Source organism: Rhipicephalus sanguineus, chromosome 2 (assembly GCF_013339695.2).
Source record: "Rhipicephalus sanguineus isolate Rsan-2018 chromosome 2, BIME_Rsan_1.4, whole genome shotgun sequence".
NCBI classification, from domain to species: domain Eukaryota; kingdom Metazoa; phylum Arthropoda; class Arachnida; order Ixodida; family Ixodidae; genus Rhipicephalus; species Rhipicephalus sanguineus.
Genome location: NC_051177.1, coordinates 177,694,006 through 177,707,959, shown reverse-complemented (window position 1 = coordinate 177,707,959; position 13,954 = coordinate 177,694,006). Strand labels below are relative to the sequence as shown.

The 13,954-nt window shown below is 46.6% G+C and overlaps 1 protein-coding gene across 1 annotated transcript in view; it reads right to left on the bottom strand.

Annotated features, from left to right (window-relative positions):
* Positions 1 to 13,670, bottom strand: part of LOC125757403 (uncharacterized) — a 54,952-nt gene extending 41,282 nt beyond the window's left edge. Inside the window, exons 1-2 of the mRNA XM_049412986.1 lie at positions 13,557 to 13,670; positions 4,559 to 4,719 (exon numbers count right to left, since the gene is read on the bottom strand). Coding sequence (XP_049268943.1) covers positions 4,559 to 4,719; positions 13,557 to 13,670 — 275 coding nt within the window. The remainder of the gene's footprint in view (positions 1 to 4,558; positions 4,720 to 13,556) is intronic.
* Positions 13,671 to 13,954: the final 284 nt, after the last annotated feature.

The window sequence follows — 13,954 nt, the reverse complement described above, 5'->3', positions numbered from 1 at the left end:
TAAAGTAAACATTCACTTACTTCTGTAAGGACACGCTTTACTTTCGTGTTATTCCGATTCCTATGACGGAGAAACAGCCATTGTTTTTGCGCAAGTGGACGATATGCTTCGACGCGACGTAATTCGGCCCTTTGACAGCCCATGGGCGTCTCCTGTTGTTCTCGGTGCAAAGAAGGACGGTTCTGTGCGCTTCTTTGTGGACAGACGCCAGCTCAGCAAGATCACCCACAAGGATTTTTATCCACTGCCGCGAATTGACGACGCGGCTGACAGGCTCCAAGGAGCAGAGTTCTTTTCATCTCTCCATTTGCGTTCGGGGTACTGGCAAGTACCCATGGCTGATGACGCTCGACCGAAGACAGCCTTTGTCACGCCCGACGGCTTGTACGAGTTCAACGTCATGCCGTTTGGTGTGTGTAATGCGCCCGCGACCTTCGAGCGCATGACGGACACCGTTCTGCGCAACTTGAAATGGCACACGTGCCTGTGTTACCTAGACGACGTCGTCGTCTTCGCGCCGTACCTCTCCACGCATCTCCAGCGTCTGCGGCATGTTTTCACACGTTTGAGCAACGCCGGTCTCCAACTGAATCTGAAGAAGTGCCGATTTGCGGCACGGCAGCTGACAATCCTCGGCTACGTCGTATCCAAGGGCGGAATCCTTCTCGATCCGGCCAAGCTTGCGACCGTGGACGAATTTCCCAATCCTACGTCCGTCAAAGAACTGCGCAGTTTAGTAGGACTGTGTTCATACTTTCGACGCTTCATGCGAAACTTTGCGACCACCATATCGCCGCTGACGAAGCTCCTTGGAAGTAACGGACCCCTAAATTCGTGTTCGTCCGAGTTTGACTACGCGTTCGCAAAGCTGCGTCGTTTGTTGACGTGTCCTCCCATACTGCGGCACTACGACCCTACGCACCCAGCGTAGGTACGCACGGACGCCAGCGGTGTAGGCCTCGGCGCTGTCCTTGCCCAGCGCAAATCAGGGTTCCCCGGATATGTTATGGCATACGCAAGCCGTACGCTTACTAGAGCCGAGACCAATTACACCGTCACGGAAAAAGAGTGCCTGGCGATCATCTGGGCGCTTACAAAGTTCCGACCTTATTTGTATGGTCGCCCATTTGAAGATCGCTACCGACCATCATGCACTGTGCTGGCTGTCGTCATTGAAGGATCCCTCAGGCCGTCTTGCCCATTCGGCACTTTGCCTGCAAGACTACAACATCCGCGTGCTGTACCGAAACGGACGCCAGCATGCCGACGCCCTCTCGCGCTCCCCCTTGCCTGACGGCAGTGCCCCCTGCTCAGTATCTTACATTGCTGTTTCCTCCATCGACGTTTACACCATCGCTACCGAACAGGACAAGGTTAAACGCATCGCCTCGCTGATCGACCTGCTCACTGATCCGTCGGCAACACCATCCACTCACGGGTTGCGTCGTCAAACCCACCATTTTGCCATTCGTGACGACGTACTGCACCGACGCAATTACAACGCCGGCGGCCGCCAGTGGCTACTAGTGATGCCCCGCAGTCTGCGTTCTGAAATATGCGCGTCCTTCCACTCTGATCCGCAATGCGCGCACTCTGGGGTATCCAAACCTTACCACCGCATTCGACAACGATACTTCTGGTGAGGGATGTATCGATACGTGCAGACGTTCGTTCGCTCCTGCCTCGATTGCCAACGCCGAAAACTTTCAACGCACGTGTCGCCAGCCGGTCTACAACCATTACATTGCCCTATCCATCCGTTTGGGCGCGTGGGCATCGATTTGCATGGACCACTTTCTCTGACGTCGGCTGGCAACCGCTGGGCCATCGTCGCTGTTGACCATCTAACGCGATACGACGAAACCACCGCCCTCCGGCTCCTTCCTGTTGCCTCCTTCCTGCTGCACCAATTCATGCTGTGTCAGGGTCCACCCCAGGAGCTTCTCAGCGATCGAGGGCGTGTCTTCTTGTCGGAAGTCATCGAAGCCATTCTCAAAGAGTTCTAGTCACCGCAAAACTACTGCTTACCACCCGCAGACGAATGGCCTAACCGACCGCTTTAACCGCACGCTCGGCGACATGCTCTCAATTTACGTTGCCGCCGATCACACAAATTGGGATGCCATTCTCCTCTTCGTCCCCTACGCCTATAACACCGCTTCTCAGAGCACTTTTCACGCTTCTTTTTCCTATACGGAAGGCACCCGTCGCACACCATCGGCACGATGCTTCCATATAAGCAGGATCCATCGGAGTGTGGTCCTATTTCTGACACAGCGAGGCTTGCTGAAGAGTGTCGCGAGCTTGCCAAGACCTTTACGATGCATGAAAAAAGAGCGGCACAAGAGAATTCGTGATGGCACTACCACTTCTGCGCCCACGTTGATCCCTGGAGCGGTCGTATGACTCTCGGTTCCTACCAGTGATACTGGCCTCTCTTCCAGGCTGCTGCCCAAGTACGAGGGCCCTTACCGTGTCGTCGAACGCACATCCCCGGTCAACTACCTGATCGAACCCATCGAACCATCTTCAGGCATGCGCCGTCGCGGACTCGACATTGTCAACGTGGAGCGCCTCAAGGCTACTATGACCCGCTCATAGTGACCAGCTGTTAGGTCGCAGGACGGCTCCCTTTTCGTACCCGGGGTAATTGTAGCGAAGCCTTGGAACATAGTAATGGGTTGCTCTCTCCAGCGCCTCCTAGTGGGTCGTCCTCCTTGGCTTCTGAATGGACGCCGCTCGCGCAGAGGGTTTGCGCCTTGCCGTGACTGTCACAATTACGCATTGTCGTTGAGTGTCGTCTAATAAACACCTTAACAGAACAAACAAGTAAAGAAGAAGTAAGAAGGACAAAGAAGTGCGTTTCGGCTGTAATTTTAGCCTCGGGAATATGTACCAACTAGACCCAAAGGAAGTTTTATTTTAGTGACCAGAATCGACGTCAGCAGGGAACGCGAGCCGTGGCTTCAAGTGCCACTGCTAAGCACCGTCTTAACTTTTATATCTTGTGGTCGCGCACTCTGCGGTTACGATCACCGCCCAAAGAAGGGCGCTACAGGGTCTAGAGACAACGCGAGCGCAAGAGTCCGGTAGCAGCTTGAGGGGGAATTTTGTACGTCTTGTGCTTTCATCGCAATGTTTGCTTTTAAGCTACAGACCGCAGGAAGGTTATTCTGCTCGCTGTAGCAGCCGCGTTTACGAAAGGAGTGAGCTGCTTTAGCTGGAAGAGCCAAACTGACCAAAGTAGGAGCTAGATGAAGTAATAACTGGACATCTCGCGCTCCTCCTGTGTATATCCGTGCGGCCGTTTGGTGCGTCATTCTTCGTGTTTGAGCAGCGCTCTGCAAGTGTCGAGCTGTAACAGTTGCTAGTTTGCACTTGTCCTGTCTGTTTCCTTTTCCTGCGTAATTTGTGCTTGAGTAACGCGCTGCAAGTTTCTAGCTGCTTGCCGTTCTTCCCGTGACATTCCAATTTCTTGCTATCGCATTCATTGCTTCGCCCTTGAGGCGAAACTGTGGTTTTTTGTATGAGCAAGTTTGCTTAATGGCGGACAATAATATCCAGCGCCATTGCCTTTTTTTCTCGCTCCAATAAAGTTCAGCTACCACGCCTGAGCAGGTGACACACGATTTTTAACAGCGGAACTGCTTATGCTCAAGGAAAATTCATTGGGCGTGAACAGAAACTATCATCATGAACCGCGGCATCTACCTTAAAGCATAGCGCGTGCAACGCAATGTCTCTTTTTGCGCTCTTTTTGTCCTCTTCTTCATGTTCTGCTTCGATTCCAGAACACATCTAGGGTGCGGGATGCAATGACTCGGATGGTGACAAAACAAGTAAAAAGAAAAGATAGAGATCGAAAGAAAGAAAGAGAGAGAGAAAGAAAAAAGAGAGAATCGCCGAATAGAGAGAAAGAGAAAAATCATGAGATCTAGAGAAAAAACACATAGAAACAGGGACAAAACGACATACAAAAACATAGAGAAAGAGAGCGAGAAAGAAGTGGGAGAAAGAAACGGAAAAAATAAATAGAAACAACGAAAGCTGCCCATCTGCGCTGTTCCTTCAGGCTTATTACCACTAGTTAGAAACTGCCTTAATGTTCCTTAACGTGCGCCTCTAGGTGGCAGTTGCCACCTTGCTCTATTCCTTTTTTCTCTGTGTCCTTGTGTATGTATATATGCAAATCAAATAAATATAAAAAATAGGGCATGCTGTGTGCCACAATGGGGTATTTCGCACTTTCCGGAGGTCTTTTGCCCGACAGCTTGGTAGTAAATATTTTTCTTCATGACGCCTAAAACGCGACAGTATCTTGTCAAGGTTAACTAATTTCCACACAATTTACTATACTTGACATGCTGAAAATGCCTCCCACCTTGTGTGTTATAGCGCACCAACACAGACTTCTACTTCACTGCTGCCGCGGTTTGTACTTGTCTTTAAATTATTTAGAACTAACTTTAGGCGCCAACTAGAAGTGTCGTGGCTTTCCTTTCGGTTACTTTGCCTTCAGGCCACGCTTTAATTTTTTCGACAATATTGGAACACTTACCTGCGGTCCGTTTTATTATAAACATCCAGAGAACGCTCAACTTTTTCTGTTGTATTACTCCAATACCGTGAGCGTACACAGGGAGTTTGTGGTTTTTTCTGCGCCGTACCCGCAGTTACAGATACACGTAAAAGATAAACATCACTGTGGTTCCAAATAAACTGAAACAAGAAAGAGACATACATATGTACTGCAATCTTGCAGGAGCATAACTGATGCTTCGGCACAATCCCTCTCACCTCCTTTGCGTCAGCGCAGTGACTTGTCTGTACTTATCGTCTTTTTTCGCTAGCTACAGCTGTCAACGAGCTATCGTAACGAATCCCATATTTTGTACTGCTGTATTCGTGATTTGCTCTTCTACAATCGTGCCACTATTACTGCGAGTAATGATCATGAGCGTTGCGGAGATAAACACTATTGCAGTCGCACTTATGTAACAGTTCAAATGCTGTATACCTAGAAATAAGAGTACCGTATACTAACTGCTCACGGAGTACGTGTGTGTTGCTGATTAACGTATATTCCTCTCGACTCGAGCTTAATATTGTAACAAGCAAGGTAAATTATTTTTTTTAAAAACTTTTATGTTCGCACTAAGTAGCGCAAATCTTGGCGCAGCGAAGCACAGGCCCGTCGCCGCTCGTACTCCCCGTCGACCAACACGTCTAGCTTCGTGATGCGCGGCGTCCTCCTCGGGAGTACGCAATTTCTTCAGACGCCCCATGACACTCTAGGTCTGCTCGCACATTCTGCTAGCATGCCTGGATAGCTGAGTGGTTAGGACGCTCGCCTTCAGATCGAGGCTACGCGGGCTCGAATCCCGCCTCGTGAAGAATTTCTTCTCGGCTAGAATTTTCGTCTTTGTATCTTTTTTTTCTCTCTCTCTGCTGCTTTCTCTCTCATTCGTCGATGTATTTTTTGTCTCTCTTCCTTTTTCTTTCTGCATTTCTCTCTATCTATTTCTCTCTTTCTCATTCTTTGTGTCCTACGCTTTACTCTCTCCCCTTCTCCTGTCCCTCCTCCTCACGTTCACTTCCATTTCCAACCTCCTTGCTACACTACACTATACAAGGCCACGCCGTAGTGGTGAGTAGTGGCATTTGCCCCAACTCACGTACATGTGCTTGATGATGATAGTTTTGCGGCAAGGTCGACATTGCGGCCGGCTTAAACAGTTTCGCTATCAAAACAGTTCGTGTTAAAAGGAGTAACGCAAGAAAGGAGAAGAGGGAAAAACATTGCGATGTTCTAACGAATATGCCAGGGAATGTCATTTCTGAACGAAGTGACACGCTGCTTAAGGGGCGCCCCAGCCAAAAAAATCACAGCATATCCGCGGAGTGAATGATGATGAGTGGGCGAAGCTGCGGAGGTTCATCGGTAAACCGTGAATCTTCCGTGAATTCTGCCCAGTACACCATCGCCGACGTGAGATCGGGCGCGTTTATACGAAAGGTCCGATGAGAGTTTTGACGACTTGCAGCTCACTTTAATTTTACAGGTACGCTGTGAATTTTCATTGTTTAGAAAACCATTGCTTTAGAAAACATCTGGCGTCTTTCGTTAAGCAGCTGGCGTCTTTTCGTTTTGCTTTAGAAACATATGGCGTCTTTCCGTTTTGCTTTTAGAAAACATCTGGTGTCTTTCGTTGGTTTATTTCATCAATCAACGGCGTTTTGAACAAAATCTTTATTGTTTAATCACGCACAGGAGAAATCTCACCAGGCACTACCTTGGAGGTAAACAATGGCTGCTAATGGGAATGAGAGACAGAAGAAGTCGGCTTTTAGCTAACACTTCTACTTCTACTAACGTTTCCTACTGGAACATGCCAATGGCTCTTAATGGGGAATGAGAGACAGAAGAATTCGGCTTTTAGTTAACGCGCACGCTGCGAATTTTTTTATTGTTCAACAACGCACAGGAGAAATCTCCCACCGGCACCAACTTCGAGGTCAAGATCTGGTACTAGTGTTAAGACTGGTTACGTACTACGACGGGGACGAACGGGTGCCACTTTAAGGAGCTTCGCCCCTAAAAGTCGATATGTTAAAGCTCATTTGAATGGCAACGTTTGTCCATAGAAGCCGATTGCATTTTTCAAGCGGAGCAGGCAGGAAAGGGTTGTTCATATTGCACGACTTCCCGTTGAAGCATGTTTTGTTATTTTGTTCCTGTGTGTGCTGCGGGAGTCGTTAAAAACAGAGATCACTGTCTGCTATACTGAACAGCGTAAGACAAGTGCAACGCGCCGGCCGCGAACGTAGTAACCGAAAATTTCCACGACAGCACACTACGAGGTATGTACGGGACGCCGGTGTCTGATGAACTCGGTAGTAACTGTCACCCCTTATCAAATGGGGCGCGGCAAATATATATTCGGGTTAAGCTTGCTGAATAGTACACGAGGCGAACAAATTAGATCCCCATTCCTACAGCCAGAGAAGCTGAGGAAATGAACAGCTATCTAAATGCAGAACATCACCCTGCTAACCATTTTACTCTTGTCTCGTCTAGTAGGGCACAGAAGCTGAACCCCGTCGCTCTTCTAGAAGAGGTTAGCATCGCCTAGTATCGCCTGACTGCCTAAAATTATCTGAATGACTATTTGACGAAGATGCCTCAAACCAACTTTGCAACCAAGCCTGCAGTATTTCCTCTCAAGTTAGCTCAACCCACTTCAGGGAAATCGTCAAAGCTAGACTCCCAGGAAAAACAGCGCTCACATCCCATTCGACGCAAGAAGACTCGCAAGCACTGTACGGCACTGCTCGGCTTCATCTGTCAAGGCTTGTGAACGTTGCCGGACATCCGTGCGCCATCTGTTTGTTTAATTTTAACAGCAATGCTGTTTGAGCTATTGGTAACTTGTGCTCCGTCGTCCATTACTCCTCAGCTGTGCATGCGTCACAGGAATTGGGCAAGCCCCACTACTGTGTACAGGTGGGAGTGTCAAACACAAGCGAACACGTGAAAAGAGATAGAAAAAGAAAGAGAAAATAGGCAGAAAGAAATAGAGAGAGAGAGAAAGTGATAGAAAGAAAAAGGAGGTGAAAGATAGAAACAAACGGAATAAAGACAACAGATAGAAAAACAGAGAAAGAGAGAGAAGGATAAAAACAAACAGACAGGAAAAAGAGAGAGAAAAAAAGGGAGAGCAAGATATAAAGAGAAGGAAACAGAGAAATTAATAGAAACAAAGAAACAGAGAGAAAATCAAGAAAGAGAGATAAAGATTTAAATAGCGAGAAAGAGAAATAAATATAGAGAGAAAGAGTGAAATGGAAAGAAAGGAATAGAAAGAGAAGAAACAAAGAAAAAAATAAAGAGAAATGAGGAAGGCCAGCCAGCTTTGCTGTTCCTTAAAGCTTGGCACCCCTAATGCGGAGCTGCCATAATTTTTTAACTCTTTTTAATTAGCCGCTGTTGGCCGTTCTCGTTTCAATGTTTAGCCAATTCTAATTTACCTAGTGCCCTAATTTTCCTACCTATGAATAGTTTCTCGCTGCTTGTATTGCGTCGTAACCATCAAACAATCCTAATTCATGTGTACTAACTTTCTTTTTTTTTTGAAGATAGTTTGTATTATTTGACATACTGCTGGCAGTCTAAAAATACGTTGTCATGCTTTCTACCATACTTTTCACCCTTTGACTGGGCCTGCTTTGGATTAAACACCGACAGGTTGGTCATTTAACGCTGACGACTTAGCAGCGACATGTCCCGGGTGGCAACTTCTGACCATATCATGCAAAACGTATTGGCCGCAGCATGCTACCGCGCATCGATTTTCATTGCACAAACCACCACCAGGTATACAACATATTTATGGGGGACAAAAACATCGGGACGTCAGTGACTGTGAACATGCGACGGCCAACAGGTTATCCCTAGTCCGGCTTTTCTTGCAGTTGAACTCAATGTCACTGCTTGGCTTTACCATAAGGAACCTTCATACACTCAAACGTCGAGTATAGAAATGTCTATTCTGAATTACTGCTAGTCGTGCTACCTAATGCTGCGTCAATGTTGGGCGTAATGACAAAAAAATAGCCGGGCGTAGCTTGCACTATTGGCGCAAGGCTAAAGACAGAGCGGAGCTGATCGGTTCCTTGCTCGACCTGGCGATACGAAGTGATGCCAAGTGATACTGAGTTATACGAAGTAATGCCAAGGGATGTCAACTTCCAGTCAAGTCCAGCACAGTCGCCTCTCTTCGTTTCGGCCGTACTACACCGTAGACTACTTTAAAGGAATCGAGTCCAGCGGGCCCGTTTGCGGATTATCGAGGCGCGAAGTTTTTTTTTCTTTTGTTCGCGTTGGACAGATTACGGGCGGATTAAACAGTTCCGCTGTTAAGAAAACTGGCAGGGCTGGGCAAAGATACTTTGAAATTGTATCGCAATACGATACAAGATACTCAGGCAAGAAGTATTGGAGATACAGGTACAAGATAACACAACGCTGGTTGTTTCTCATACGATACATTGCAATTGTATCTTAAGATACTTCGAAACATTCACAAATTTGTAATTATATGTTTATATCGTGTAGCAAAAACGCCTATACAAGAAAAAAATGTTTGCTTGAAAATTTATTAACTAAGACTAATTTTTCATTTGAATGAAATGCATGTCAATATCTCAAAACTTTTGCATTTCATGCTCAAGGTATATTAGCTTCATTCCGGAACAACTTACTGGCGTTGCTTTAGCTGCTTAACATGACAGCTCTCTATACACTACGCTGACAGCGGTTTTTGCTTGTCGCTTTTATAATTGGTCGGAATCGCTGCTCTGCTTGCCGACCAGTTAGCGGGTTGCCATCTAATCACAAGGAATGTATATTCGTTCAGCAAACCGGGATTGCGGAACAGACAACGGACAAGGAAAAAACCACAGAAGACGAGCGATCCGTTATCAGTTCGCGCGCCCCAGTTCGCTGAAAAATATGACTGACCAACTAGCCCACCTGTCGATCATTTATAAGCATCCGCACGATGGTTGCAAATACCCCTGTGGAGCTTTATATTGCCCGTAAACGTACTACAATTTTCGAAGCACCGGATCACCGGACAGCTGTACATCAGCAATAACGCTGGTAGCGACGGTCATTGCGACGCATCGTGTTTATGTGGGGACATAAAACTGAAATGATTTTCATATTCTGCTTTTCTGCTGGCGTAAAAAAAGTGTTTGTTAGCGACGTACTTAGTAATGCGCACTCTTTTAACAATTTTTCTTCTACGAGAGAATGTGTGTAGCTCAGAAACGTCTCAGACGTATTGTTGCACAAAGCGCCGCAGGACACCGCCGCTATTCACTTCACATTGCCATTTATAGGACCGAATACCTACTGATTAGTAACAGTAAAACCAGTTAGGGAAGCCATAAAACGGAAATCAAATATATCTAAGTAAAATAGAAAAACGGTTCTGTATCAAACACAGGGAATAATAATAGAGACACGGTGCAGGCGGCACCCCAAAGAGCTAATAATAATTGCTGCGTTTTACGTCCCAAAACCGGGACAAGATTCCGAAAGACGCGGTAGTGGAGGGCTCCGGAGATGTCGACCACCTGGGGCTCTAAGATCTACGGCCTAAAGCATAGTGACTCTAGCGTTTTGCTTCCCATCGCAATGCGGCCGCCGGGATCTTCGGGCCAGCAGCCAAGCACCATAACCACTGCACCACCGTCACGTGTAACTCCCAATAGCTATAACAGTTAAATATTTAAGCTAAGACCACAGAAAGTTCAGTGCCTATGGAAAATAGCGCGAAGCATCTCGTTGAGATGCTCATAAGAAAAATTGAGAATTTGGTATAACAATCTGTCCCCAATCCCTTTGCTAAAATGTTTTTGATGGCTCCTCATAATTTACGTTATCATTACGTTACACAACTTTGCTATTATACTATGTGATAAGCATAATTCTTGTTGCTGTATACTCCAAGAGCGCGCATATTATTATATATTTGTTTTCAACATCGCCTTGATATAGCAATAAACTCAAGTGGAATATAAATATGTAAACAGTAGCAGAAACGACGCAGACAGTTAAAAGTAAGAATAAAATCAGAGAGCAACCTTGGTAGCTCGGTAAAGACATGCAGAAATGCGTACCGAAAACAAAATACAGCGACATAGGTAATGTATGGGATGGAAAAGACGGACAGCTGAGAAAGAACTTGTGCTAACCAAAAATAATTTTAACAACTCATTGAATGAAAGAGATAAAGACGTGCGCCAATACAGCTTCTGTTAGGTGAATGCTTGTTCTGTTAGATGCAGCGTCGGTACCGGTGGTGATATAGCTCTGGGAATCTTATTACCATATAAGTAAGTCAATCTCATTGCATGTAAGCCAAGCTTGCATTGACGAGATGCTTCAAATTGCCGATGTGTGAAAGCCACGAGATGCAAAGCAACCCCATTCTTGCATTCTTCAGAGTTCGTGACGAAGCACAACACAAGAGAAACTTCGATGACGACACTACAGCGGCATCACAATTTGTACGAAAGAGCCGCATGGATTGGAGTACGCAGCACAGGACAGTGGCTAGGAGCCAAGTGTGATGGCACTAACACAAATAAAAAGAAAGGAAAAAAACATTGAAAAAACAAAAGGTCGGCTGGGCGTAATGTTTGCGCGCTTGTCTGTCGAGACGACGCGAACGCCGCCACGTGACTCTGCTCCATCGATAGGGACGCTCAGAGCTCATTCCCTGCTCTCGCCGGAAAACTCTGGCGGAAACATAAAATAATATCACTGCCTTTAGTTTAATTTTGGCGGCTTAGTGGCAGCAGTATCAGCATGAGAAGCGGAGTTACACCATCGTTTATTGTTTACACGGTGGTGTTGCGATCACAGTATCTTGTATCTTAAGATACACGATACATTCTGCAATGTATCGGAAATACAGATACTGATACGAGTCTTGCGAGTCATATCGCGATACAGATACAAGATACCCAAAGAGTATCTAAGATAGTATCTAAGATACATGTATTTTTGATACTGTCCAGCACTGAAAACTGGCACACGCAAATGTGCCTTTGCTTCGATGGTTTTATACTTAATTTTTTGTATGGCGATGTGCTGGACATGGTCCGTGGAACGCGGTTATGCGCCGTACGTCATTCACAGTAGAGGTGTGCACGGGCTCCGGGTAGCCCGAAAGCCCGAGCCCGACCCGGCCCGCGGGCCGGGCTCGGGCGGGCCGACGTATTTTCACTTCGGGCCCGGGCCGGACTCGGGCTACTCGGAGTTTTATCGGGCCGGGCTCGGGCCCGGCGCATAGCCCGACTAAAGCCCGAAATATAGAGAATGAAGGGGAATTGTTTTCCAGCACGCATACAGCGCCTTTTCCGCGACCGCCCTTTACCGCTTTTCCTTTCCATTCGCTACTTTAAACAAAAGGGAAGCAGGTAAGGCATTGCCTCTGTTACCCTCCGACAAACAGAGAAGTAACACCACCTGAGCTAGTGACGGCGCCACGCGAATGTTCGCGTTAGATTTAAGGCCAAATCCCATATATGAGTGAAAATGCGCGCGACAGCGACGAGCGACCGGACGTAGATAGCCTTCGTGCAAGCCGACGCTTGCATGGGCATACCCCATACACGTGACGGCTTTGGCGAGCGAACTTCATTGTTGCTGGCATGAGGCCCTGTACTTGTATAGAAAATTAAAAGGCCGCGCTGTCGCGGGTATGCAATACAAATAAAATATTTGTTCCATGTTGGTATCTAAAACGTTTACCGTTATCTCGCAGTATTTATATATACACGTGCATAATGATTACGTTATTTGTTGGTGTTAACTGATGTGCTTAGTAAGTCGCTGATTGTTTTCGCAGTGAACCTTAAAAAAGCCGGGCCGGGCCGGGCCGGGCCCGGAATTGTGTTTTCGTACGTCGGGCCGGGCCTGGCAGGCTCGCAGCCCTTTGGCGTCGGGCTCGGGCGGGCCTTCGACAAAGTCAGCGGGCCCGGGCCGGGCTCGGGCTCGGAAATATGGCCCGTGCACAGCTCTAATTCACAGCCTATACCAACCCAGGAACAGCAAATCATAAGCAGTGAAAACTTTATAAGACACTTTGCGTGGGTTGGACAAGAGAAAGACATGCAGTTTGCCATAGCTAATAATTTTAATGTAGCACATGGACGCTGACAAAAGTGTAGCAGCGACTCTTAGACAGCAACCCCACGGTACAGATCCTATGTACATCCATTACGTCGACTATTGCCTGACATCAGTTGTGGTGCATGGTAGTGCATGGTAGTGCCTGTCTAACGGCAATTCTTTGTTGTACTGTCTGCTATCCAGATTATAACAATGCAGTAAATATTACTCATGTTCTCCAACGACTCGGCTCATATCGTGGTTTTGGGATGCTAAACCCCAGATATTATTGGTATTATTATCTAATGACTCGGCAAGCGTTGCTTGTCACATCAGCAATATGCCAATAAAAGCTGCATACACTTCGTTTCAATCTTAGTGACCTCTGTGATGTAATATTAGTGCCGACGTTATGTCGGACCATTTATATCGACCGTAACGGCCGTTTCCACTGGCGTCTAAACGGTCCGGATTGTCGGACCGTTTACACGCGAGTGCGGTCGATGTGCCTGCTAAGCTCACGGCGTGGATACAACTGCTAAATTTACACGCAGCCGTCGATTCACCTCGTAAGACTTGGCTCAAGCCATGAAATGCATCATAGTTATCTACTGGCTGACTGCATCGCATGAAATCGGCCCGCACCATGTGCGGAAAATGCCTGAATTTTTTTTCGATGCTAGATCTCTTTTGCGTGCAGTGGCAGCTGCAACGTAATTGTGAAGATATTATAAAACTTTATGGGAGCAGCATGAAAAAGCGTGTGCGTTATGAATACCAAAATGTAGTAAGCAATATCAGTATAACATTCATCAGTATTATAAAACTAAGCTTCATTCGCACAAAGAAGAATAAACACAAAAATAATCACCGTTGAGGGGTCTTGATACATAGAAAGGTTCGTGTTGTTGACCAAGTCGTGCATACTTAAGGAATCCACGGCCACAGCAAGGGCCGAAAACATAAGTGCTGTGAAAGTCGCCATCAGATTGCCTGCCTGCTTTCAGAGCAGACAGACCGTTTTGGGACACGATATTTATACTCTCTACTCGAGATTATATGTCGTACTTGTACAAAAAAGAAAAAAAGTCTGTAGTTATGCGACTGATCCTCGTTCCAGCATGTGAATCGGACGTGCACATTTATTTGTTGACATTTCCATGTATCAGACGCACAGAGATTATGACGTCCAATGTGAACTTTAGTTCATAAATAATGAACAAATTTTAGAATCACTCATTCCTGAGTAATTCCGCAAGGCGGTAGAAG